General features: G+C 55.7%; 1 protein-coding gene across 2 annotated transcripts in view; it reads left to right on the top strand.

The window, feature by feature from the left end:
* Positions 1 to 27,454, top strand: part of COL13A1 (collagen type XIII alpha 1 chain) — a 141,825-nt gene that overhangs the window by 100,073 nt on the left and 14,298 nt on the right. Inside the window, exons 5-22 of one of the 2 annotated variants that reach the window (XM_079135785.1) lie at positions 2,797 to 2,841; positions 3,738 to 3,770; positions 4,287 to 4,313; positions 6,981 to 7,034; positions 8,007 to 8,093; positions 9,584 to 9,637; positions 10,776 to 10,820; positions 11,129 to 11,197; positions 12,258 to 12,281; positions 13,537 to 13,599; positions 14,519 to 14,563; positions 14,873 to 15,025; positions 15,592 to 15,690; positions 16,913 to 16,957; positions 19,379 to 19,420; positions 20,464 to 20,490; positions 21,319 to 21,399; positions 24,854 to 24,889. In XM_079135785.1, coding sequence (XP_078991911.1) covers positions 2,797 to 2,841; positions 3,738 to 3,770; positions 4,287 to 4,313; positions 6,981 to 7,034; positions 8,007 to 8,093; positions 9,584 to 9,637; positions 10,776 to 10,820; positions 11,129 to 11,197; positions 12,258 to 12,281; positions 13,537 to 13,599; positions 14,519 to 14,563; positions 14,873 to 15,025; positions 15,592 to 15,690; positions 16,913 to 16,957; positions 19,379 to 19,420; positions 20,464 to 20,490; positions 21,319 to 21,399; positions 24,854 to 24,889 — 1,029 coding nt within the window. The remainder of the gene's footprint in view (positions 1 to 2,796; positions 2,842 to 3,737; positions 3,771 to 4,286; positions 4,314 to 6,980; positions 7,035 to 8,006; positions 8,094 to 9,583; positions 9,638 to 10,775; positions 10,821 to 11,128; positions 11,198 to 12,257; positions 12,282 to 13,536; positions 13,600 to 14,518; positions 14,564 to 14,872; positions 15,026 to 15,591; positions 15,691 to 16,912; positions 16,958 to 19,378; positions 19,421 to 20,463; positions 20,491 to 21,318; positions 21,400 to 24,853; positions 24,890 to 27,454) is intronic. The other variant, XM_079135786.1, reaches the window with a different exon arrangement.

The following is a 27,454-nucleotide window of genomic DNA, read 5'->3' as shown; positions in this document are numbered from 1 at the left end:
AGCCTGGAAACCTCTCGCCCCATATTTTTTCTGCACAGTCTCTTCAGAGCAGAGTGCGAAGCAGGCCCCACCCCTTCCAACTGCTCTCTAGTTTGAGGGTGCTTCTCCCTGCAGGGGTGTCCACGCATCTCGCAATACCGTGGGCAGGAGGCGGGGAGAGCAGAGCCCCCAGGCCCCTCCTAGAACTGCATCTTGATTCACAGCTGAGTCTCCCTCCCCAGCGGAGCTTTTTCTGGAGCCACCAACCTAGTAAAATGTCGTCACTCCAGCTTTGGCCCCTCTCCTGAGCACAGTGCATAGGAGCCAGGACAGGGCTGGTGGCTGGAGAAGGGCAGGGGAGCAGGCCTCCGTCTAATCTAACTGTGAAAATGAGAAGATGGGCCCAGAGAGGGAAAGCAGCCTGCAAATAGTCACACAGATGCCCACAAAGGGCAGGAGGGAGAGAGAGAGAGGAAGGCGGGGAGAGGCCCCTGAGTAGTCAGGGACTCATAAGTTGACTTCCCACTTGTACCCCACCCACAGGAGATTCTATCTGGGGGCTCCAGGCTGAGTCACCTGGAGTGTTAGCAAGGGAACCTGGTCCTCCAAAGGAAAGGGTGACAGAAGCCCTCAGCTGACGCTCCTGAGAAGGGCCTCTGAGCACCATCCCCGCCAACTTCAGACAAGATCCTATCCCGCCCTCTGCTGGCCACAGTGCAGAACTACATGCCAGGCAGCCCCCCCCCCCCCCCCCCCAAGCAACCTTCACTGTGAGCTGAGCTGCCTCCACCCCTAAGGGCCACAGACCCGAGGAACCCAGAAGACAGGGTTTGGCCCTGCTTTCAGCTTGCTGCAACAATCGGATGGAGGCAGATGGAGCAGTATTGTGTCCGACATTGGGGCGGTCAAGGAAAATGAGTACCTGGGCCTCAACAGGCAACAGGCTTGCGTTCAAAGTCCTCCCCTGCAAGAACTTGGCAGTCATCCCTGGCCTCTCTGAGCCACTGTTGCTTACCCAAGAGACAGGGAAGAGCATCACTCCATGGGAGAAGGGATGCTTGGAGGTCCACTAGCCGGAGGATGGAAAGCTGAGAAGCCCGGGGCCAGACAGGGCATGTGTAGGAGATGGCTGGGCCTCTTTCTGCAAAATGGGACTTAGTGACTGGGGCAGACCTGGACTGCCCATTGTCTGCTGCAGCCACCTCCTGAGTCCAGCTCAGCCTCCCCTACCTGTGGATAAGGGGACATTGGTGGGGTCAGGGTGAAGGAGGGCTCTAACATTTGAAGGTAAAAATTCTGGCCTTTGACAGAATTCAGAAACTGGCCCTGAAGAGGATGAAGGTGACATCACCACAGGCTGATGTGACTCTTTGGGTGCAGATTGCAGATGTGAAGTGGTGGCCCGAGGAGCCAGCACTGGGCCGTGGGGCGGAGGGTAGCAAAGGGCTTAATGGAGCTGTGGTGTTGACGAGTTTTGAGTTGAGGAAATAGAAAGACATAGAGTCACGAGACTGGTGGTGTTTCCAGGGGTGCCCAGAGGAGCCGATGCAACAGAATGCCAGGTGACAAGGCCCAGAAGGAAGGGCCCTCTTCCTACAGTCAGTAGGGGCAGCGGGTGTCTGAGCAGGGGGTCTCGGGACCCAGGCTGTGTGTCAGGAAGCTGCCTAGATGCCAGTGGAGGAAGAGGGGGAGGTCGCACTGGCCTTGGCCAGGACGAGGGTGGACCAGGACTTCCTGCTAGATGGCAGAGAGGGCAGAGGGGGCAGCTGGAAAGCGAGGGGGTGGGGACAGGTGGGACCAGATACCCCTCTGCCTTTAGAAGCCTGAGAGGTTTGCAGCCTGGCCTGCAGACCACGGCACACAGACCCCGGGGACAGCTCACCGGGAGCAGGGTTTGTCAGGGCTCTGGGTTGCCCATGCGCAGAACAGGCCCTCAGGCGGGGGAGACTGCAGCAGCCTGGCAGCTGTCACCTATTGCTGGACAACATTCTGGGCCCAGCTGCAGCTTCCTGCTGGGCCATCATGCAGAATTCAGCTCATGGAGACAGGAGTGGCCCTCCCCGTCCCCCGACAGGGCCGTTATAGTCCCGGGTCACCCACTCACCTCTAGCTTCACTTCCTTGTGACGTGTGTCCTCTTCCTGGTCTCACCCCCACCCACCCCCATGTAGATCTGGCATTTTCAGGGGGACACAAAGAAGTTGAAGGTAAAGAGAGGAAGTGCTGAGGTGGCTGAGCAGACCCGTGACATCCCAGACAGGTGACAGTTCAGCAGAAGCTTCTGGATGAACAGGAGCAGGAAAGAATGCAGACAGATGGGCAGCACCCAGGCCCAGACCCACTGAGAAGCATTAGACCTATTGACAGGGCAGGGAAAAGACCCTCAGATGAAGAGACAGAGCAAGGCCGCATCTGGCCCAGCCCTCAGGAACCTTGCTGGGTAGCCTGCTGGAATAAAAATGGGGTGCAAACATCCAGACGGGGGCCGAAGGGAAGGCTGTTGTTGGTAAGCAGCCACGTGGGCTGCACCACGCTCCAGACCCTGCCTGGTCACACGGTGGTGGCGGAAGATCTTGGGTATATCACCTCCCACTCAGATTCCATCGGGCTGGCCTCCGTGGGGGCCCTTCCTGCAGGATCATAGCTTGGTCCTTCTGCGAGTTGACGTCACATAGCCGAGGGCAGTGGTCCACGCGGCTGCGCCCACAGCGGGGTCCTCAGAGCTGGAGCGCCAGGCTCCCAGGCAGGCTGACTTCCTTGCACAGCCCGGCCAGCGTCTGGTCCTTTTCTCATTGTTTCTCTTCTTTTCTTCCTCCAGGGAGAAAGGGGGATGCCAGGGATGCCGGGCAAGCACGGAGCCAAGGTACCTGTCCCTCAAACCCCCCAGGCAGCCCCAAGGCCCCTCCCCAGTGCCCAGTTCTCTCTCCCAAACTCTGGGGAATCCCCTTAGTCCTGGTTCCTTCTTGGGCCTCCTTCCTCTTGCACCCTGCTGGGGAACGGGGTGTACACTTCCTCCCTGGACCCTCTCCCCTGTCCCGCTGGCCTGTCCCCCAGGCAGGGGAGGGGTGGGGCTCTTTTTGGCCCATGAGCAATCTCTCATCAGTGCCCCCCATGTGGCCAGGCCTCCACCTGGATGTCTGGTCATAAAGAGACTTCTCAGGTCACTCAGGTCTGGCTGTGGTGAAAAGAAGGGACCCTTCAAAAATCACCTTCCCTGAGGACTTACTAAGTGGCACTGTGGGTCACCTATTCATCTATATAGGTCGTCTTGAATTTATATAAATGTGGGTTCGTTCCCAGCCATCCCTAACCCATAAGGCAAAGGTCCAGGGAGTTAAGGGTGAGGCTGACCCCACGTCCACACGCTGGTTCACTGTACCTGGTAAAACCAGGCCCTTCGTTTTGTGTCATCTGCAATTCTCCCCTCCCCCGGGGTCTCCATTCCTGCCCCCTCCCCCTCCCATCTTCTTCTTCCATGTTCTGGTGAAGCCCCTCTTCCATCTCAGGGACGCTCCCTATAGCCCTTTCTATCAACCCGGGGTCCCTGCTGCACCTCTGTGGAAGCCTGGCAGCTGGGCTGCCCGAGCCTCATGGTCAGTGGGTACAGCTCAGACCGGGCACTCCGTAGGGGTGAGGATGCTGGGCAGCCAGCAGAAGTGAGCAGTCCTCCTTCACGTCCTCCACCCCGGAAAGGTCTGGAGCTTCCTCCATGCTGCCCTGACTGCAGAAAGCTTTCATGCCTCTTTTTCTCTCTGCCAGGGGGCTCCTGGGATCGCTGTGGCCGGGATGAAGGTCAGTGGATGCTGGAATTCTGCACAAGGGCAGGTTGGGAGAGCTGGCCTGGGAGGACAGCTGGGGCAGCAGGGGCTCCGTGGCGGGGGGGGGCGCTGCTGGACTGAGGAGAGGGCAGGCAGGGTGAGGAAACGTTTTCCTAAAAGCAGCATTCCTGCCAGACACACAACCTTAAGACAGATGTTGACATCTTGCAACGGGAGGTTCACCAGGCCTCCCGAGCCTGCCAGTGCACGAAGGGAAGCCAGTCCATTGCCGCCCCCTCTACATAATTCAGCAGCTCCATGCTTCTGAAGCTTCAGAGAGGACAGCAGGAGTTCTTGCCCTGAACCCCGACCCTAAGCACCACTGGGTGGCCACGTAGGAGAGGGGCACCTTGGAAGAACACCGCACAGGTCTACCTAAAGGGGGCGCTGTGTCCAAGCCAAATGTCCATCCTTCCGCTCCTATCTATCTCTTTTTCTCTCCCATTTCTTTACCTGTGTCTGTCTTTTTTTTTTTTTTTTATTCACACAGGGTGAGCCAGGGACCCCAGGAGCCAAGGTACTGATGCAGAGGGACTGTTCTGGTGGCATGGAGCATGGATGGGTGGTGGGTGGTGGGAGTAGCTGCTGCTGGTTTGCTCTTGGTCTCCTGAGGACAGCCCAGGGCTCTGCTGAGCAGAGAAGGTCCTCTTGTCAGGCGCACACTGCCAACGCCCTCCTCTTCCCTGGATCCTGGTCTGTATGCACGCCAGCTGCCGTGGACAGGGACAGTTGTCCTCTGCACTTGCTGCTCTCTCTTTCTTGTCTACATAAGAGAGGTCACATGAAATTTTTTCTTCCCAGGATCAATAAGTTTGAGAAATACACTGGCTTCTTTGTTTCAGGCCTTCTCACTGCCTTTAAGATGCTAAATGTGCATTGAAAAGTCCAAAAAAGATATTATCTTATGCAGCACTTTCAACACTTATTTTTGGCAAGAGTACCCTTTCATTGAAGAGGAGAAGCTTAGGGACAAGTCTTCTGGAAACGCTGGTCTCCGATCGCTGTCCACCCCTCTCCCCTCTCTTATTAATGACTTACTCAAAGGGGACCCAGGAGAAGCAGGGGAAGCTGGGGCCCCCAGGTTTGCCCAGAAAGAGGGGGCAATGGGTAGGAGATGGTGTACTTGAGAGTGTGCCCCTCACCCTGGCCTCCCTGGGCCCTGGCTCCCTGTCACGCCCCCAAGGCTGATGTGTTGTTGCCTGCGGTATGATGTGGGTCACATGTCCCTGGAAGAGGGGGACGGCAGGGTGGCTCAGCAAAGCTGCAGAAACCCACACTTTAGAACACCCAGCCCTTCTTGGAAGCCCTCAGCTCCCCAACAAAAACCCAGCAGGCAGGGGAACCTGCCTCCCCATCCCTGCCCCTGGTGGATCTCCTAGGCTGGATGCACATCCTTTCCCTTTAGATGTGGCCTGTTCTGGTGAAGGCACAGCCCAGGATCAGCCCAGCAAAGCAAGGCAGTAGCGACCCCGTCAGGAGTCACCTCCCTCCCCTCCCAGGGCACTGCCTGGCCCTCCTCAGCCCCTTGGGCAGCTTCAGGCCGTTTTACCACACAGCCTCTATGCAGGGGCACATGGCAAGGGGGTGACACCCAGAGGCTTGGTGTGGCTTCTTTTGTGGCTCCAGCTAGAAAGTTCTTTGAGCTCTCTGATTGAATTGTGGTCCCAGGGCCCCCAGTTTGTGTTTACATATGAGCACAACTATCCCTCAGCCCTGTGGAGACAGGAGCTTCTCGTGTCACCAGAGCACTGACATGGGACATTGCTGTGGACTAAATTGTGTCCCACCGCCACCCCCAGATTCATAGGTCAAAACCCTAACAGCAGGGTGACTACGATGGGATAAGGTTGTTGGGAGATAATTAAGGCTAAGTGAGGTCACGAGGGTAGCCTCCTAACCCGATAGGTGGCCCTATAAGAAGAGAGACCTTTCTCTCTGCCCTGTGAGAAGGCGGCCGAAGCTGCTGAGCAGGCCCCCCCAGACCCACCACGCTGCACGCTGATCTCAGGACTCACAGCCTCAGGGCCGCGTGAGACCGGCTTCTGCCGTTGAGACCAACCAGGCTGTGAGATTGTGTTCCAACCGCCCAAGACGAGTAACGTAGGCACCTAGGCACCGTGTGAGGCAGAGAGGAGATTCTGTGCCTAGAAGCAGAACAGCAGGAGGCCTGGACTGGGCCAGCTCTGCTGCAGGTTCAGCAAGGGTCATCTATAGCCGCCTTACCTCCTGGGCCCTGGCTTGCTTCTGAAACGAGGCTGGGGTTCGAGTATCTCTAAGGGCCTCTCTGATCCACGTCGTAGGGGAAAATAAAGAGTTCTTCAATAGTGGAAGAAGCTGGTGGTGGTATCCACGTGCCCTAGACTAGGGTACCTAACAACACACTGTATTCTAGAAGTTCTAGAGGTTGGAAGTGCAAAACCAAGGTGTAGACAGGGCTGCTTCCTTCTGGGTGCAGGGGGAGAACCTGCCCTGTGCCTCTCTCCTTGCTGCTGGTGACTTGGGCCTTCTTTGATGTCCCTTGATTTGCAGGAGCATGTCCTCACCTTGGCTCTGCCTCACAGGCTTTCTCCCTATGTGTGTGTCTGAAGGCCCCTGGCACGTGGGATTAGGGGCCCACCCCGGAATGGTGTGACCTCATCTTAACCAATTACATCTGCAATGACCCCGTTTCCAAATAAGACTACACTCTGAGGCACTGGGGATTAGCACTTCAACGTAGGAATGCGGAGGGAGACAGTGTGACCCACGACAGACACAAACTTCTCAAGATATTCCTTCGAAAAGAAGGTTTCAGTTAGAAGGGTTTTGTCTTCCTGAGGCAGGAGGGAGTGGGCAGAAAGGTGAGGGAAAGGACGGCAGGGACAGACATGAAAAAGAGCACAGAAGATACAGGAAAGGAGGAGTCTCCAAATTTCTCGCTCTTCCCAGAGGGTCTACAGGCTGCTGGCCTTTGCTATGGTCTGCGGCCAGTGTTACTCCTCTGTCCCAGGGGAGATGAGGGCCACGGTCATGTGGGAACAGGGATGCAGGCATGCAGTTTGTCACCAGCGTGCAGTGGCCCACTGAAGGAAAGTCTGGAGGGATCCAGAAGTGGAGCCCTTCAGAGGACAGCTGAGGAGGGCCAGGTAGGAGCCAGGAGAGCAAGGACCAAGACAGTTCCCAACCCCAGACTGTCTCCCCACAGGGGGAGAAGGGGGCTGCCGGCTCCTCTGGGCTCCCTGGGCTCCTGGGACAGAAGGTAGGTGTGTGCAGCCCTGAATGGTGGGCTCTCTGCAAGGCCTCCGTGTCCTTCCTGGTCCCGCGCATTCCCTGGGGACTCACATTGGAGGTGTCCTGATGGGTCTAAAAGCTGCCCCAACACAAAAATCCCAGGAGCTATGACCTGGGGAGATTGCTATTTATTTATTTATTTATTTATTTATTTATTCATTTATTTACTTTGGTACCAGGGATTGAACTCAAGTGTGCTTGACCCCTGAGCCACATCCCCGGCCCTTATTATTTAGAGACAGAGTCTCACTAGGTTACTTACAGTCTCGCTAAGTTGCTGAGGCTGGTTTCCAACCTGTGATTCTCCTACCTCAGCCTCTCGAGTTGCTGCTGGGATTACAGGTATGTGCCAGCGTGCCTGGCTGAGATTTCTTAATACATGCTCTGAAAACCTGCCCACAGTCCACAAGCTCTGAAGGGTATTTCATTTAAAGTCATTTTTTAAAGGCTCAAGGCCACATGTGTCTGGGGAGAACTGCATGAGAGAGGTACCTTGGGAAGTCACGGTGCACCTCAGCCTGCTAGAGGCTCTGAGCACCCCGCAGCAGAGGAGCTGGCAAAGCTGCCCATCAGTCTCCACCCATCAACATTGTTTAGCCACCAGACCCTTTTTCATGTTTCAAATAGCCCCAATCCACTGAGGAGTGTTCCACGGAACACACTTTGAGAAACGCCATGTAGTCCCAGGTGCTGATGGGTCTTGTTTCAGCTCTAACCCTGTCCCACTTCAGTGACCAGTGCCACACTTTCAATGCACAGCAGACCAGGGATCTAGAGCCCAGAGCAGAGCCCATGGGCCCCTAGTGTCCCGCCTACACTCAACAGAGCCTGGCTTCCTGCCTCCTGTCCTCTAACTGTAAGGGGACAAAGCAGCAGGTGAGGGAGCAATGTCCTCTTAGAGCTAGTGGAGTTGTGAAGTAACCCTGCTTTCCTCTCCCAGGGAGAGAAAGGTGATGCCGGCAACTCCATTGGAGGAGGCAGGGGGGAGCCCGGCCCCCCAGGGCTCCCTGGGCCCCCAGGGCCAAAGGTGAGTGTTCCCTGAGTTCAATGTCAAGGAAGATATTTGTCTGTGGTCTTTATCTCTCTCATGTTCTCAGGGACCCTACATCCTGGATGCCTCACCTTCTTTAACCTTCTCCTAGTTTTGCCCAGTAGATTCTAGAAAAGTCATATGGACCGAGCTCCTGCTTCCAAGCAAGTGACCAGCCTTCCAGGAGCTGTGTCTCCCTGGGGGCGGATGGAGGGCCCCACTGGTTAACTAAGTCAGGGATTGAGGGCAGCAGGCCTTAGCACAGCCAGGAGCCCTCACCTGGATCTGAAGAGGTTGTAGGTCAGGGTCAACTGGGCCCACCTGGCACAGACTCACCTGGGGGAGGGGGGGAGGGCAGCAAAGGAGGGGGCACCGCATAGGGACCACCCCCCTTACCTTCCACTGACTGGAGGCTGCAGCACTACGGTCTGGGTTTCCCAGAGTGGATGTGGCTGGTGTCATTTATTTTTGCAGCACCGGGAAATGAAGGGTGCCTCTCTTTGCCCATCGTATCTCTACTGATCTGACGCAATCTGTTCATTCATTGCACCAACATTCAGCAGGGGCTGCCCCGGCCGAGCCCCACAAGGCAGTGGGGCTGCAGAGAACCTTCCCTTGACTCGTTCTCAGTAGAGCAGGAGAAGCAAACTCATGATCCACAGAGATAAAGAGCAGGGGATCCCAGTGCCCCCAGTGACAGGCAAGATGAAGGGGTGGGCAGGGTCTCCCCCACGTGCCGTCCTCACTGGCTGGAGTGGAGCTTCTGGGCAGAAGCAGCAGCTTTGCCGAAGGCAGTCCTGCCCTCCCGCCCCCGCCTCCCCCTAACAACCAGGTCCCAGAACCGTCCCGTGAGCCACAGGCAAGGGCCTGCCACGGCTCGGATCTCCACTGGCCATTACTGTCTCCATCTTTGAAACAAATGGAGGGAAAGCCAGAAGGCTGTGTCCCCAAACTCAGGTCTGCTTTTCAGATCCGAGAGAAATGTCTAATAAGTGAAGCGTTTGGAGTGGGCCTCCTCCCACCTTGCCCTGCACCTCCTGTCCTGGGCTCCTGCAGCCCCCTTCCCAGATGCCCAGGGCCCCCATGTGCCCCTCTGTCCCCCAGGCAGGACCCCAAGAGACGGGACATGCCAAGTGCTGCAGCCTCCCTGCAGGTGGACAGAGGGCAACCCTCAGTCCTGCTGGGGGCTGTGACACAGCTAACCTGTGTGTGCCAATCAAGGACTGAGGAGGGCCTGGCAGGGCAGGTGGACTCCAGTGAACAGTGCAGAGCTCAGAGAGAAGGGGAGCTCAGAGAGGGCTTCCAGAAGGTGAGGCCCAGGCTGGGCCATGAAGGGAATCAGGACAGTTCACATTAGTGGAAGTCAACTGGGAAGAGAAGCCCCCAAACCATGCCCTGAACAAGAGCAGCAAGACCAGCTCTGGCCCCTCGAGCAGCTGTCCCAGCCCCACTTCCTGTCCTCATGCCGTCCCTCTCTTCTTCCCCAGGGAGAAGCAGGTGTCGATGGCCAGGCCGGCCCCCCAGGTCGACAAGGAGACAAGGTATAGAGGCTCCCCCATCTGACAACTGCAGGAAGAGGGTCAGCCTGGGAGTGCCAGCCCCGGCTCAGGGAACAGCCCTGGCTGTCCCTACCATGGACCCCGGGGCACAAGGTTGGCTGGCCATGACCTCAGGCCTCCATCTTTCTGGCCAACTTGGGCCTCAGAGAACCATCCCCTGAGAGCAGTCACACAAAAGCCAGCCCAGCCCAGGGAGGGCACACTTGGGCTGGAGAGTGACGCTGAGTCCCAGTGTCTGGTCGCTTCCCAAGCCTCGGGGCCAAGCAGCGCAACCATTTGAGACTTTCTGAGCTCCTCCAGGGCTGTGTGTCCCTCCCAGGTGCACAATGACTAAAATGCCACAGGGGCAGGAGGGTGGGGACAGAGCAGCTCCTCTGGAGGTGACAGCAGCTTCACACTCTACCAGCTGGCAGACCGCAAGGTCTCAGAGTTGAACCAAAGGTTCCTTCGCTTTATCCTCACTTTCTATCTTGATTTTTTTCCCGACGATATTCACGTTAGCCCAGAGAAGCTAGAACCGGGCTTGTTCTTCACAGTGGACGCCACTGTTTCATCTACTCCCTTTCCCCGCCCGCTCTGGGAGGTGGGTGTCCCTGCACCTGCCCCTGGTCCTCCTCACACCTCCCTGGCCCCCAGGTGTCATCCTGCAGGTTGGGTCCTTGACAAGGAGAGTGGGCCTAAAAGAACCCCAGGGGCCCTAAAAGAACCAGGCAGTGGCCCTCAAGTGGCAGAGCCCTTGCTACCTATATAGAGTGGAAACGAGAGAAAAGAAGGGCCAGTCCCTGCTCCCTAGGAGGTAGCTGGCTGAGGAGACAGCGGGGTGGGGGAGGTGGCCAGAGGGACAAAGGGGAGTCGCTAACAACTAACACAGGACAGAAAGAAACAAGAGGAGCCCAGAGGGACTGGGAGAAAGAGAGGAGCGTGGCAGGGGTTCAGGGGATGTTTTCTGAAGGGGCGGAGCCTGCAGTTCAGTGGGCGGGGAGGTCTGAGTCCTATTGGCCTGAGCTAGGATGAACCTCCTGGGACTTCTGTGGACCCCGACACACAGCCCATCTGGGGACACCCGGTTCTCCTGTACCCAGCTTTATCAACCCATTTCACTTATTTTGTCATACCACAGGGGCAGCCCGGAGCAGCTGGAGAACAGGGACCAACTGGCCCCAAGGTACATGCATCTCTCGCCTGGAGTCAGTATGAAGCAACTTGACCTGAGTTCTTAAAGGGGAGGAAGGGGAAGGCCCCGGTGGGAGGTCAGCACGGCCACCGGGTCTGACTCGGGCTCCTCCAGCTATTGTCTAGTCCCCACTAGTCAAACGGAGGCTGCTCTGTGCAGCAGTCCTGCGCCTCCTGAGCCCCTGACCGTCTGCCCAGCGGCTGTGGATTGCCAGTGTGCAGGCAGATGCACCCAGTGCAGGCTGCGGGCCTGCAGGACCCCCAGTCCAGGCCCTGGTTGAGATCTCGTCTGCCTTTCAGGGCTCCAAGGGAGAACCAGGGAAAGGAGAGATGGTGGACTACAATGGAAACCTCAACGAGGCTCTCCAGGTGAGTGGGCAGCAACCCAGCGGAGACCTGCAAGTCCACGGGGACCTCGCCCTGACCCTCCACACAGCTGCCCTGCTGCCCTGCAGCCAGGCCCTTGGACAGAGCTTCCGGGAGTCCCTCCTGCATCCCCTCCCCTAGCCTCCCTCTGTGCAGGCTCCAGGTAAATGACCCCATTATTTGTGGCAGCAGGTGGCCTTGGCTCTCTGTCTGGGTCCATCTGGCCAGTTATCTGGCTCTGGGCAGCTGAGAACCTCTTGGAAGCATCCTGGCACCCACAGGGCACTGCCCACCCGGGGCTCTGGGGCACATGACTCCCCTTTCACGTGGTGCCTTCTGACTTCCTGGAACACATCTCTCTTTTGTGTCAATTTTGCCCACTTTTGAGTTCATACACGCCCCACCTTTTAAAGCAGGTGCCTCAGCCTTGGCACTGTGGACACCAGGGTCTGGACCATCGCTGGGGTGGGGAGGCGAGGCTACCCTATGCATTGTGGGAGATTTAGCAGCATCTCCACCCACTCACTGCTGCAAGCACCCCACCCACAGTTGTGACCCCAAAGTATGTCTCCAGACCTGATCGAAGGTTGAGAACTGCTCCTTCAAAGGAGTATGTGTGTGCGTGAATCCAGCTACAAGTGCTAAAAGATTTTTAAAATGACAGTTGTCCCACCCATCTGACTTTTGAGTAGTTCGACGCTCTGCTATGCTGTGTCTATTTAAAGGGTGTCGTAAGCTTGAAATTTGGGTTCTGGAAGAGGAGGGAGGATCAAGGGAGGGTCCCCAGCAGGTGATTAAGAGAAATCTGGGTGGAAGGCTAGAGTCCACCCCTAACCTGTCTGCCCTGTCACAGCACAAAGGGTCCGGGCTTACACGATGCCTGCGCTGCTCTCTCCAAATGACGAGCCTTGAGGAGAGTGGGGCGGGTGTGGGCTGGAGCCAGGGAGGACATCTGTGAGGGTCTCCCTCTACCCTGCTCCCTCAAGGGGCCATGACTGGGCAGAAGAAACCTTCAGACGGCCCTGGACTTGCTCTTCAACTAATTCCTTGTGGTTGTTTTCAGGAGATCCGAACGCTGGCCTTGATGGTGAGTGTCCCCACACCCTCGCTTTCCTGAGCACTGGCTGGGGAGGGGCGCCAGAGTCCAGAAGCACGGACTTGAATTCTTGCCTCCAGAAAGTGCACATTGGGTCCCTGGGCAGTGCTGGGCAGAGGGTGCGCTGAGCCTGGGGCAGGGCAGGCCTGGAGGTGGGCCCCTGGAGCCGCCCGTGCCTGGGTCCGGGCTGCCCTCCATGATGGCACCTCACCAGGGCAGCTGTGCACTTGGTGACAGTGTATCTCGGCTCTGTTGATTGCTGTGTGGCGGAAAGAGCAGTATCCAAAAGGATGCTTCTATTTTTCTTTTTTTTTTTCTGGAAAAAAAAAACGAGCCAATCTCCACATGTCCCTATTTTCTAGATATCAAGCTCATTATCTGCACTCAGAAAAACCAGTGAATTCCACACTGGGTTTTGCATACATGTCTACTGGGGATGGGCCCTTAGTGAATATTTGCAGTTAAAACAGCTACCACTAAGTTTAACTGCCCAGCAGGAGAGGGTAGGCAGAACCATAAAGTCCCTAGACTACAGGAATTTCAATTCACCTCATATTTTCCCATTCACTTAGGGATGACACAACTCAGAACAAAACACCACGTCTATGACAACCACTCTCAGATGTTGGTAGAAACTATGCAGTTCTGGAGTCAAGGACCTTCATTTGGGGGCATTAAAATACATTATTTGAAATAACTTGGAAATAAAACTTTCCTGGAAGCTTTTTTTTTTTTTTTCTTTTAAAATCAATCTTAGGTATAGCCACCAATAAAATATATCCATATTCAGTATAGAGGTTGATGGGTTTTCACAAACGTAAATATTTGTATGCATGACTCCGGTTACTACGAAAAGTTCCTCATGAGATTTGGGCAGCATATTCCACCGTAAGGACATGCCATGCCTTCACCTGGTCGTAGACCTTTGGGCTGTTTCCTCATGACCTGACGCATTGCTGGGAAGGTCAGATTTATCTTCTTGGAGCCCCAGAGGGAGAGGCCTCAGGGGAAAAGCTGTCACCCCACTTTGGTCCAGACACACTCGTGGTTACATCTGTTGGCACTGGGGACTCACTGTGTTGTTTCCTTTGAAAAAAAAGAAAAAGAAATTTAAAGTATTTCTGCTAGCAAAAAAATGTTGAAAATGACTGGTCCCTAAAATCCAGCCGCTCGGCATGGTCCTCTGCTGATGGGCCACCCCTCCAGGTTGGAAAGTTCTGCCATTTGCCTTTCCTCTCTCTCCTAGGGGCCTCCTGGTCTTCCTGGACAAATAGGTCCCCCCGGAGCTCCAGGGATCCCAGGCCAGAAGGTAAAATGGCCTTGACAAGGGGGACAAAGACCCTGCAAGGACACTGCATCCCTGAGCATGGGACCTCAGGGCCGCCCCTGGTCCTGTGGCCCTGCCACTGTCCCACCACCCTGGCTCCCCTCAGCCCTGGCTCCATCATGCCTCCCTTGCTGTCTGTCTCAGGGGTCCTCACATGCGGACACCCTTCTGAGGTGATGGAGCCTGGAGACACACCCAGCCCCTGCTCCAGCAGACCACAGCTGGGACCCGAGCCGCCCCTCAGGGAAGGTGGCATCTGAGCCCTGCCCTCCTCACCCCTCCCTCCCTCGCTGCCTTTGCTTTCCTTGCCTCCTCCCATCCCGCCCAACCCCGTGCTTTGTTTTAGAAGGACTGCCCCTCTGTCCTCTGCCCAGGGATCCCTTCCCCTCTTTCCTAACTTTCAAAGACTTCTCATCTTCCAAGCCCAACTCAAAGGTCACCTCCTCCTTGAAGCCTCCTCTGCCTGACCCATCGGGCAGAATTCACCGCCCTTCCTCCCTACAACACCTACTCATCTTGTCATACCGTCCTCGCCTCCTAAAGAAGCGGGTGGGCGAAGATGCCCGGAGCCGGGGACACCAGGCTGGGAGGGCTGGTTCAGAGGGCCAGGGAGCCCCAGGTTGCTCAGGGTTCTGAGAGACGGCTGTGTGCGGTGAACACGGGCCGTGGAGCCAGGGTGCCCAGACTCGGATCCCGGTTCCCTTTCTCACTGACCGTGAGCCTCGGACGCATACTGTGTGCTTCGGGCCCTGATCTGTAAAACAGACACAAGGACAGCCCGTATCTCCCAAAACTGCCCTGTAGGAAAGTGAGAGACAGGCGCCCGGTACCAGGAAATGCTGCCTAAGTGGCAGATATCATTGTCCCTGCTCTGAGTCACCTTCAATTGTTCTGGCTACAGGGGGAGATTGGATTGCCAGGCCCTCCCGGACACGATGGGGAAAAGGTAAGAAGAGCCAGTGCCAGACAAACCTCTGAAAATGGTCCTCGATGAGGCTGAGGGGAAAACTCTGGAGCAGGCCCAGCTGTGCGCCCTCAGCGAAGGCAGGAGGGACAGAAGGGGCAGGGAGGGGAAGGGAGGGGCTCGTGCTGCAGTCCTAGGAGAGCCAAGAGCCAGCCTAGGGGCTCCTTTGCCAGCTCCAATCAAGCACCAAAAGTCCACTCCTTTGGGCCTCGCTTTCTGCTCCAGTCTTTCCCCCTCGCTCCTCTTTTCTCCATTAACGTGCCTAAGAAGCACTATTGATATTTTCTAAAGGGACCTCGAGGCAAACCAGGAGACATGGGCCCCCCTGGCCCCCAAGGACCCCCAGGAAAGGACGGGCCTCCAGGAATGAAGGGAGAAAATGGATCCCCAGGGAACGCAGGAGAGAAGGGGGAGAAAGGGGAGACGGGACCAGCAGGCTCTCCGGTGAGTGGCAGGGCCGTCAACCCCTCCCTGTACGTGACCCCTACATGCCTGTCCTTGGCTCTGCACAATGCCAGCTGCTGCCTCAGCTGGAAACCTGGAGGCAGGAATTAGGGGCAGGGGATGCACTCAGATCCCCACACGCCACTCACTTTATGAAGGACAGCTTCCTGACTCAGACCTGCCTAAGTCCTGTTCTGACATCGTCTGTGTCCTTGGGAAAGTCACTGAGCCTGGCAGAGTCTCAGTTCCCTCATCTCTAAATGGAGATAATAATGCCCTCCCTGGACACCGCATGGGTTTCTGGGAGATAGCGGTGGGCATAGAACCGCCTCATTGGAAGCACCGTTCCCCTGAGAGGTTGCATGCAGGAGTCCCTGCCCTCCAGCTAGGCTACCAACTTGATCTGGGGGCCTTCTTGGGGCCTCGGGGTTTTCCTCTGTGAAGTGGGCGCCCTCCTAGGCACCCACCTTGGAGGAACGGAGCCAGGAATGTGTGCCATAGGTGGCCACAGACGCTCAACATCACAACCCTGAGCTTCACTAACAGAGATCTTTGTCAATCTGTAGGGTCTAGATGGCCCAACTGGGGAGAAAGGAGAACCAGGTGGCCAAGGGAGGCCCGGAGCCACAGGATCGCCTGGCCCCATCGGGCTCCCAGGATTTACAGTAAGGCCAGAGGACGGGGTATCAAGGGTGTCAGCAGACAGCTACAGATGAGGCCACATGAGCCACCAGCCTAGGGTGCCTGGCACTGTGACAAGGCTGCACTAACCCTGAGCTTGCCCACCTAGTCCACGGGTCCTCTCGATGAGCAGCTACTGGATTTGAGAGCAAACAGGGTCCCAGTCTCCTGAGCACACAGCACGGTGACCTCTGTCTTCAGGGCCAAGCTAGTCCTGAAGTGTAGCACTGTGGACCTGGTCTTCCCTTCTTGGAGCAGAAAGAGCCCTGTAGGCTGATGGCCCCCCATGTCCTCTCCTCTCCGTGGTGGGGCAGCTCCAAGATGGAGAGAGGCTCCCACACGTGGTGCTCAGGGTCCTCAGTGGCCTGCCCCTGCCCCCTCAGAGGCCCCGGGCTCTGGAGCTGTGTCCATTTCCTACTGCTGCAGAACAAATCGCCACAACTTCAGCAACTTCAAACTATACGCACCTACTGCCACAGTTTCTGTGGGTCAGGAGTGCAGGCACGTCATGGCAGGGCGCCTTTCCTGGGTCTCACAGGCTGCCATCAAGGTGCCAGGCAGCTGTGGGCTCATCTGGAGCCAGGTGTCCTCTTCCCAGATCACTGGCTGCTGGCAGAATTCAGTTCCATGTCATCATAGGGCCGAATCCCTCAGTTCCCAGAGGACAGTTCCCTGCCACTTGGCCCTCTCCATCGTAGACAGTTCACATTACAGCAGCTTACTTCCTCAAGGTCAAGATCAACAAGAGGGTCTCTGCCATGTCTAATGCAGCAGGACAGAGCCCTGCGTGTGTGTGTGTGTGTGTGTGTGTGTGTGTGTGTGTGTGTGTGTGACATTTGCAACATAATCTCAACACTGCTATGCATTTTCAGTTTTCATGTAGAACAGGTGTGTTGTGACTGCAACATGCTCACAGGAGTGACAGCTACCACCTTACATGTGCCCTACTCCATGGCTGAGAAAAGAGCCACAGGCCCATCCCAGGGTCTGTCCACTGTAGGAACCACATAGAACACCAGTTCCTCCCCCACTCTAGAGCCTCAGGTCCTTGCAGACATTGGTCAGAGCACCCACCGGCGAGCAGTCTGCTATCCACAGCCTGATACCTGGCCCAGCCTAGTCCAGGTCGAGTTTGTCAAGGATGCAGGGGTGTGCCTGTGCACTCACACTGGTGCTGACTCACGTCCTGGTGTCTTGTGCCCACAGGGAGAGAAAGGAGAAGCCGGGGAGAAGGGGGACCCAGGAGCAGAGGTAGGTCGTGCCTGCTCTTCCTTTTGTGGCATAGGCAATGATTTGACAGAGTCCTCATCAGTAAGGACAGACTCTCCAGGATGCCCAGCATCTCTGTGCTCGAGGGTGAAACTCACAGCTGCTTAACAGGAGAAGGGCAGGAGGCGGAGCGCTTGCTGGGCTTCCAGAGCAGCCCCCCAGCCGGGCGCGGAGCCTCAGAGCTGCTCGGCTATCTCCCCCTAGTCAGCGCCTCTCCGGTGTTCAGAGTCCCTGCCAAGTTTCTGTCCTGCTGAGAGTCTACAGATAGGAAAGTAAACAGAGCTGTCCCGCAGGCGGCCCACCGTCCCCAGTAATGGGCACTAGAGTGGCAGCCCCTCAGAGAACCAGGCGAGCATCTCAGGTTGGGTCTTAACGACGTCATAGGAGTTTGCCTCAAATTTTGGAGGAAACTTCCCAGAGAGGCGCAATTCTCTGAGAACTGCGATAGCTACGTGAGAGGAGGTCAGGGCAGAGGCCAGGATGTCAGAAGATGGGAGAGAACTGGGTCCCTCTTGGACTTGGGGGAAAGCCACAGAGGTCTAGGTTCCTGAGGGAGAAGACATGTGGTGGGAAAGCCTGGGCAATCAAGAAACCCCTCAGAGCAAAGGGACAGGCCACCAAGCCTCCTCACTCCTCTGTGAGGTTCCTACCCTGTCACCAGCCCCATCTGAATTTAGTGAAATAGACCTGATCATATCTATGTATGTGACTTAGAAATGGACAGCCTCCTGAAGAAGTGAGCCTGAACCCGGGAAGAGCATCATACACAAAAACATTCTTCCCACAAGTATTTAAAGTAAAAACTGGAAACATCCCATGTTTAACAAGAAGAAAAGGATTGGATAACTTAGGCTAACAATACTAGTAGTGATAGTAGCCGCCATGTCTGAGAGCTCTCCTGGTGACAGTACTGCTACTAGCCCTGGCTACCTGATACTCGTTTCCATTCAGGAGAAATGGGTTCCATGTTAAGTGGAAAGAAGCAGAAAACCCAATTATATTAATATATTTATATATCATCACGAGTATGTACATACATCCAACTACACATTCTGCAACACAAAAAGTGTAAGGAGATTTTTAAAAAAATATTAGCAGTGCTTCTCAGCTAGGTAAACCAAAGATTTCTTTCTTTCTTTTTTTCTTCCTTTCTTTCAATTTGCTTAAATTCATCAGCTATTTTAAGGAATTTGCATTACATTTAAACTTTTATTTTTTAAAGGATTGTTCAGGTAAAATTGGATTTGGGGGAGCATGCAAAATTCTGTGAATTTTAATGCATGTGGGGATTTGTATAACACTACCATAATCACATTCGTGTAGTATTTATAGTAAGAAAACAAGGTAAACTTTTTAAATATTTTTTAGATGTTGATAGCCTTTTTTATTTTATTCATTTATTTATATGCAGTGCTGAGGATCGAACCCAGTGCCTCACACGTGCTAGGCAAGCGCTCTCCCACTGAGCCACAACCCCAGCATGCAATATAAACTTCTTCTAAAAAGGTAGTTTCCAAAGATTGTATTCTCTACAAGGAGACTAGGAAGAAGCTGAATGAAAAGCCCATAGGTCCAAGGGAGCACGGGGACATTAGAGGTCTGCCTGTCTGCCCAGTGCAGCGTGCCTGGCAGAGGATCTTCAACCCGGTGGCATTCTAGGTGATTCTATCTCTGGCAAAGGTGAGGCATCCACGGAGAACCTTAAAGCAGAGGGGTGGGGTGCCCAGCTCAGAAAGGGGCAAGCAGTGGCTGACCCTAGACAATGAGGGTCCATCTTCATCAGAGACAGACTCTGCAGTGGGCACCATCTCTGTGGAGGAGAAGGTAGCCTGGGCTCCTCCATCTTCACCATCCAGGCTGAACCACTCCGCTGCAACCTGCCCTTGGGGGAAATGGGATCCATAGTCCCTAGACTTTCTGTTACCCACCTGGGGGACTTGAGGAGTATCCTTCAGAAACATCTCATTCTCCCCATTCCAGATAAGCTATCTCTGCTCCTCGAAGCAAAGGACCTCAAATTCAAATGCCTGTGGAGACCAGGCCAGGATGTCATGCCCCACGTGGAGGGAAACGCTCTTGCTCCTCCCAGGAGAGTTGTCAAGCACTGTTGCCATGGTGAACATGGCGTGAACACAGTTTAATGAGATTTTCCAGGGTTTCAAGAAAATATGGAAGAATGGATATTTTAGGGACATTTCCTGGCAATTTTTGGCAACACCATGTAGGCCAATGGGTTGCTATGAGTTGCTGACTTGTCCTAAGTCTTCTTTTGGGACACTATGCTGGGCTGACCTCCAGTGAGCAGCCCTGTCCTCCTATGGCCTTGCAGTCCTCCACAGACCCTGGGCCATGTCAGGAGGGAGGACTACCTGGTGTGTAACTGGGATTTCCTTTGGCTTCCAGGTTCCTGGGCCACCAGGGCCAGAGGGGCCTCCTGGACCTCCGGTAAGTACGGAATGCTGTTGACAGAATTTCAGTCCAGCGTGGTCAGGTCCCTAGCCGCCACCACCACCTCCCGGGCAGTCCCTACTCCTCTTCCCTCCCATATTAGACAGGGCATCCCAATGACACTGAAGAGCCTGGGCATGGCCTGGGTCCTGGAAACTTAACTGGTGTGGCAGCCCTGGGCTGACTTTGCCACTAAGCTGTGCCTGACATTTGCATAACTCTTTGCCATCCAACATCTCTTCTTCCTCTTCCTCCTTCCTGTTATCCAACTGGCAAGAAAACTGGATTGAAATAAAAAGTGACCCATTAAAACCAGCCCCACTGGATTGGCCTTCCTGCAGTTACAGAAATGTAACTGTGGGACCCCTTTGCATCATACCTAGAGTGTCGCCAAGCACCCCGAGCCAACAAATGCCAGTCTGTATCCCTGCATGGTTCTGTGTCACTTGTTGTCATTGTAGAAGTAGTAGCAGCAATAGAGACTAATCGCCGGGCAGGGTAATCCCATGCCTGTAATCCCAGTGGCTCCGGAGGCTAAGGAAGGAGGATCTGAGTTCAAAGCCAGCCTCAGCAATAGCGAGGCGCTTAGCAACTCAGTGAGACCTTGTCTCTAAATAAAATATAAAATAGGGCTGGGGATGTGGCCCAGTGGTCAAGTTCCCCTGAGTTCAATCCCCAGTATCCCCACCCCAAAATAATAACGATGATACTAACCAACACTTATTTAAACTTACTATTGCCAGATACTATTCTAAGTGCTTTTCATATGTTAATTGATTCAGTTTCTGTTCTCTTTCCTCAATGTTCCCATGGGGGCCACAGGGTTTTTTCTGTTGGCTCCTGGCTGGAAAAGGCTGACTCAGACTCCACCCCAGGAAGCCCCACGCACGACCTCTCTTGACATTCCCTTCTGCCTATTGTGGGCAGAGGCTCTAGATCACACTGCACCCGAAACCCTTCCTCTTCTGGGGTCCAGCCTGAGGACAGGAAGTTAACTAGAGATGCAACTCTAATGCACCTTGTTTTGATTCCAAATGCAGGGGCTCCAAGGTGTTCCTGGACCAAAGGTGAGAAGAGGTTACCTGGCGGGCTGGGCCAGGGTCGGGGAGGGGTTGCATCAGTGAGAGCAGAGAAGAGGGAAAGCGCTTCAAAGGCCCAGCCAACCCTTCTCCCTAAGTGGCAACATGTGACACTCCAGCCAGTGGGGTGCCATCAGCATCCAGCACTGACATGCTCTGGAGGCAGGATTTTCCCATTCATGCATACAAAGTGACAGGCTAGATCCTTAGCAAATGGTGAGATCGGTTTCCATTTCTCCTGCCCCATACTATCCACTCACCCTCAAGTAGAGGAGGAAGACAGATGCAGTGCAGTGTGGGACTCCTCCCCAGGTCTGAGCCCACTGGCTCAGTTTATTCAGTTGCCTCCAAAGCATTTCAAATGAATAGGGAGGCTGGAGGCTGTTGGCATGACAACAGTCCGTGCTCCCTGCAGAGCATCCTGCAAGGGTCTTTGGGGAAGTTTCTTCTCCCAACTAGTCCATGAGCCTTGGTGCTCTGGTGGTGGAATTCCAGGCGTCTGCCAGCCGATCCTGCAGGGTCCCAGTGTTCCTGCACTGCAAAGGGTCACCTATGTCAAAGCCTGACCTGGAACTGTCTTGTGCATTGCCTCCACTCCACGCATCCCATTTCCCTTTGGGGAACTTGGTGTCACCAGGGGATGCTGGGGCAGAGACCAGGGACTCTTGGAGTCTCCAGCCTGCCACCTATGGTCCAGCCACCTCCACCTCCTCCCGCCTCTACAAACCCCACCCCTGTCTCCAAACTCAAAGATGCAAGAATGGGTTGTCCACGACATGCCCTTCAGTGACCTCCTCTTGTCTCCTTCTCCTCCAGGGAGAAGCAGGACTAGATGGAGCAAAAGGAGAGAAGGGAGCCCAGGGAGAAAAAGGAGACCGAGGGCCTCTGGGCTTACCCGTAAGTATCTCAGAGCCAGCGAGGCTGCTGTGAGGAGCCCAGCTGGGTGGCCCTGACGGGGCCAGGAATGGGTGGGCAGGGCCCTGGGAGAAGGCCACTGGGAAACTCCAGGTTCTCGAGTCCCGAGCGTTTGTTCCAGAGCTCCCAGTGGCCTTCCTTTCCCACCTGGGCAAAACCACAGGCTCTGATTCTCTTTCCGAGGGCCTCCTTGTAGGTTCTGGGAAGTGTGAAGCTAAATAAGACAAGGCCCCACCCCACGGCAAGTCCAGGGGAGAGACAAAGTGGCCTGAGACCAGCCCTAGAACTGGTTTGTGCCTGTTGCGGGGCCATCTGCGTCTGCTCTTTGGGAGTCAAGCTTGGAGAGTTCGGGAAGAGCAGGACCATGGGAGGGATAGTCTTCATCCTACCCATTGTCCCAGAAGGACCCCCAAGAGAACCCCTGCTTTCTCCTCTTAAGCACTAGCCACATCACAGCATGTGAAAAGTCAGGGTCCCAGCAAGTTAAGGCCACTAGTACCCCAGGCTCCAGAGAGCTCTGGTCCCAGCCTGCCTAGGGCTCGAGGCCCGTTCCTGGTGAGGGCTGCTCAGAAGGAACCATCCTGTCTGGAAGTAGGGCCTGGGCCAGATGAGTCCCTGCACTCTCAACTCCAGTGGCCCGATGGCCTTTTACACCTCAGTGTGTCCTGGTGATCACGTCGCAGTCCACTGAGATTGGCACTCTGAGCTTTTTTTTCAAGAGCTGGAAGTGACTTTAGTAATCCATCTCATCATTTTACTGATGGACACCTGAGGTCACATGTGAGGTTGGTGGCCAGGTTGGGCCAAAGGCTGCTTCTCCACTGAAGTCACAGCCTTGCAAAGGGACTCCTCTCAGCCACTCAGACTTCTCCATCCCCATCCCAGTAAACCACAGAGAACAACGGGCAGCCACTTCCGCTCTGGTTCCGCTACTCTCAGCCACTGGACAGCAAAACGAAAGGTGTAATTACAGCCTCTTTATGCAACAAGCACAAGGTTATTTAAGAAGCTGACTTGCCTGTCGTGCTACAGAAAACTAATGACTTCAGCAGACATTTTCCCCTGTCGCAAGCTGTGTCCGGAATGACTAAGTACACCTTCCCATGGATGCACCTTCCTTCCCCCCAGCCACAGACCTCCCCTTGTCCACCCTCATGGCCCTGACCACCCGAGAGAATGTTGGAGAATTCAGTCAGAGATTGGCATGCCAATGGCACGGCCACCACACAGGTAACAGAAACAAAGAAAGTGCCAGGTGAAGGACAAAGTCCCGTCTCTGTTTAATTCTTCAACATTCAGTAGAGCCGTGGGTCAGAGAAATCCCCTTCCCAACTTAAGAAAACTGAACTGAGAACAAGTGTATTCCAAATGGCAAGACCCAGGGACTGCAGGGGTCAGTGGGGTGTCATGGCACCTGTGGAACCCCAGACCCACAATGCCCTTCCCCTGGGGAGCAGCCCTTTCTGGGCTCAGCAGACAGTTGCCTGGGAGGAAGGAGCATTTCAGGATCTTCCAGTTTTTCAAAGGAAGCTGGACATCCAGGATTTTGGGTGAAATCTCCCCATTTTCTAACATTAGATCAAACTTTTTTTGCCACACCGCAGGCCCGCATAAGGCCTGAACTTTGAGGTGTGCGTGTCCTCTGCTCCCGGCCTCTGCAAAGACACAGTAACTGGCTCTTAGCTCCGGTTGGTTTCCGACTGCAGTGAGCGCAGCCTGTTCCTCCACCCATATCCTATTGAGCTCCTCCCCATTTGCACTTCATAAGTGGTCCTCAGTGCCGCGGCCCACTGAGTCATCGTACCGTCACCCAGACCCACTCATGGAGACAGGTTGTGTCGGGCCAGGGGGAGTCTGAGCCTCCGTATTATGTAACTTCACTCCAAGGGATGCTATATGCTGGAGTTGAGGACCTCAGTTCTGGCCTGAGTCAAGGTCAGTCCCAAGTCCCTGTAGAATCCTTCTATCCAACTGGGAGAATCGTTTTTCACCCTTCTCTGTGGGTTTCCCTCCAACTTTAAAATCCCGAGGTTGAAGCCCCCAGCATGGTGGCGCACACCTGTAATCCCAGTGGCTTGGGAGGCTGAGGCAGGAGGATTGCAAGTTCAAAGCCAGCCTCAGCAAGTTGGCAAGGCCCTAAACAACTTAGGGGGACCCTGTCTCAAAATTTAAAACAAAATATAGAGGGCTGGGGATTTTTAAGTGACCCTGGGTTCAGTCCCCTCCAAAAAAAAATGCTGAGTTGAGGCCCCACTGGAAGCAATTTCCAAGAACTCAGCCCTTAACTACCAACCCCCCACAGCCTCCTTCCTTCCTGGCTTGTCACACTGGATTCCTCAGAGAATGGCCCCCAGTTTTCCTAGGTGGATCACAGGGACAGCTGCATAGCCTAGCATTGAAGTGACAGCTCCATCCAGCCATGGATCCCTGGTCCGCAAAGAGTGAGGTGGCTGCAGAGCAGAGGGCTCTGAGCAGCAGCCCATCTGCCCACCCACTTGCCACTGGGGACATGTGACTTAGGCCTATGATCCAGTCAGCATTTTCTATAAAAGGGTTCTAGTTTGGGAGCATAAGGATGGATTGAGTTTGGGTCAAGTTTTTGCAAACTCTTAAGTGCCAGGGACCCATCAGACACTATCGTCACAGGGCCAACTCCTCCCACCAGGCTAAAGTAGAAGTAGGCCAGCTCCCACCTGAGATTCAGAGCAATGCACTAGAGCCAGGTGTAGTGGCACCCGCCTGAAATCCCAGCAGCTCAGGAGGCTAAGGCAGGAGGATCAGGAGTTCAAAGCCAGCCTCAGCAACTCAGCGAGGCCCTAAGCAACTCAGTGAGACCCTGTCTTAAAATATTTTTTAAAAGGGCTGGGGGGTTGGCTCAGTGGTTAAGCACCCCTGGGTTCAATCCCTGCTACAAAAAAAACCATGTGCTGGAACTCAGAGCTGAGTCCCTGGGGGTTGGGGAAGGGGGTCTGATCTCAATAGATTTGCAAAAGAGGCTGGGAAGACCCCCTGACCTGGGCCCCCTCTGTGTCCCCCCTAATGAAGCCCATCCTGGGAAGAATGGCTTCCAAAAGCCTCTCCAGGAATTCTGTTCTGAATCCCTTTCCCTGGAGCACTGACCGCCCTGGAGAGAGGGGCCCTGAGGGGTGGGAGGAGAGAGGGGGCGGGGTGCGGAGGACCTGAGCAGCCCCTGGCCTGGTCTCTGTCCGGCCCGCTCTCCGCCGGCCACAGCCCAGTGTCTCCATGCTTTCGCTGGTCTCCGTGTGAATGCCGCTCCCTGTTCCCAGCTTGTCCTCCCGTCGTCGTGTTGGAGTGCCAGCATTTGTGTCTGTCCACAGTCACCGCTCTACTCACCTCTCCCCTCCCTGTTGTCCCCTTTCTCTCCCCCCAACACCTCCCTCCCCCTTCTTTTGGTCAAACTGTGCCCTTCGTCCAGGGAGCTTCAGGTTTGGACGGCAGGCCTGGGCCACCGGTGAGTGTCACTTCTCTGTTACCCCTCACCCCGCCCCACCCCATGCCTAGCCTGTGATCCCTCTCGTCTGTCCCACTGTGGCCTTGTCTCCCCCGTGAGTCACACCTTGTCCCTCCATGACCAGTAGAAAGGTCCCATCCACGTCGAGTGCAGAAGAGCTCTTCCAGGCCTCTGCATCAGAGAGCCTGGCTTCCGTTTGAATTCCCCTGTCCATAGTCTGCACCCGGGAGCCCCAAACCTGTCAGGTGTCGGCCCGGGAGGCTGCTCCCACAGCATGACCCTGACCTTGACGGGACGCAAGCTCACCCGGGGGCTTCGGACCCTGACTCCTCCTGGGGCACGGTGGTGTCTGCATGTGCCCGTCACTCTGTGTCGTCTTCACGCTGTGGCTCTGTCCATCTCCTGTCTGCCCATGAGGGCTTCCCAGTCCTGTGAAGCCACCAGCGAGGTGGGGGGCAATGGCGTGGAAGGGTGAGGACAGGCCAGCCTGGAGGAGCACAGAGGCCTGTCCCAGCTCAGTGTCCCATGGGCATGTTTACCCACACCTCTGCCAGTGACACCACAGTCGCTCTGCAGTCCAGCAGAGGGACTTACTACAGAGTGGGCGGGGTCCCCCAGCCCCACCTCTCCATTCCTCATAATTCCAGACAACGGGCATCTCTCACTCCTGACCAGAAAGGCCCAGCACTTGTGCTCGTACCAGACAACTGAAGTGTCCTTCCGGCCCCCTCCCCGAACACCCTGCGAGGTCATCAGAGCTGTGGTGCTCCTGGCTGACACAGGGTACCGCTCCTGGGGGTGGAATCACTGGTGATCCAGGCCGGGAGGCTGGGCTTCCCTGCTCAGGAGCCCCCCCGGAGCTGCGCGTGGGCCGGGCCCCTTCCAGCCCGCGAGTCCCAGCTTTGCCTTGCACGGTGCTTTCAAGGCTCACAGGCCTGTGTCCTCCCGGAAGATGAGCTTCTGCTGAGCTGGCGGGGTGGCGCTCGAGAGAGAAGAGAGCTTGCAGGGTCCGTTTACGGAGGAGAGGATGGCATACAGGACAGAGGGATGCTGACCTTCCCAGGGGTCTGGTGGGGGGACTCAGCTGATGCCAGAAGCAGCTTAGAGCCTTCAGGGGGAGGAGGGTCACAGGTGACCCTATCAGAGCCTGGACTTAATGAATGCCCGCCCTGTGCCAGCCTCTGAGGAGGTGAGCCAGGGCGGAGGTGCCCACCCAGGCTGGGGCGGGAGAAGCCCTGAGCCCATGAGTTTGAGGCCAACCTAGGCAACATCCTGGTAGCCATCCCCCCTCAGAAAAGAGAAGGTGACATGGACACAGCAAGCCCAAGAGGCCACTTGTCTTCAGAGCCCCTGTGCATTGGTGGAGTTGGCACCCCAGTTCACCAAGCTGTGCCTGTTCTCCAGGCTCCTCCACCACAGCCCCCTCCTGTCCAGCGTCCTCACAGAGCACACCAGTCCCAAGTGCCCGGTCAGGGCTGCCGGTAGAGCTGAGGATGTTGGCAGAGAAACTGTGACGCCGCCTGGGCTGCTCATCCTTCCCTCTCGGGCAGGCGGAAGCAGTGCAAGCCCTCTGTCCTCTCTGACCTCAGGCTTTATTTGCTTTATCACAACCTTGAAGGAGAATGTTCTGGGGAAAAAAGAATCCAGCCCTGCCAAATTGACTACCCCTGTAGGAAGGGGCATTTGCTAGTGTCAGGTACAGCGTTCCCACATCTAGACCTGATGCTGGCCTGGGAGCAGACCCTTAGGTTACCCTCTTCAGTTTACAGAGGGGAAACTGCCCCCCCAGACAGGCTTCAGAACCGCTCCAATAGGGAAGTCTGCAGGTCCTGAGGCAGGGCTGGAGCCTGGCCCCAGGACCCCAAACCCTGTTCTGAGCTATCACCCTGATCTGGACGGTGACCTTTGCAGTTCTTCGGTGACAGATGCCCGTGGCCTCCATTGTTCCTCAGAGTTGCAAATCAGGCACTGAGCGGACCTAGTGGCTTTTCCTCTTGTGGAGAAAATCAGCATTTTCCTACTTGCTTAAGGCCCTCCTTTCCTGGCTACATTCAGAGCCCCAGAAGTTGCCCCTGGGTCCAACCCAAGCCCCACGTCCTTGCCTGAGTGAGACAGTGAGGCAGAGAGAAGGGAGACTGTGAAATAGAGGCTCGGTCAGTCCAGCTGCAGCTGGGAAGCAGGGGAAGGTGTCTGATGATGCCCAGGAAGCCCGGCTCCAGCTCCAAGCAGTGCAGCCACGGGGGCTCCAGCCCCAGCTCCCCAGCGCCCTGAGTTAGAGAGGTCATGACCCGCCTCTCTGCAGGCCCCCCGTGGTGCAGGCTCCCAAGGCACCCTAACTAACCCCTCCAATCCAGTCTGTTCGGAGGACTCAGGGGTGGGGTCCGAAGCCGAGGCCAGGGACAGGTCTGCCGAATGGTCCCCTCGCACCTGCCTCTGTGTGCGTGTCTGCATTGGTCTCTGTGGCATGAAGACCCTCCTGCTGCATGCGAAGCTGCGACAGCAAAGGGGTGCCCACCCTAGGCCCCGCCCCTGGGACAGGGTCACTTCCCTCCAAGTGCTTCTGGG

Source organism: Sciurus vulgaris (genome assembly GCF_902686455.1).
Source record: "Sciurus vulgaris genome assembly, chromosome: 4".
Lineage (NCBI taxonomy): Eukaryota > Metazoa > Chordata > Mammalia > Rodentia > Sciuridae > Sciurus > Sciurus vulgaris.
Note: the sequence above shows the minus strand (reverse complement) of the source record. Positions and strands in the feature narration are given on the sequence as shown.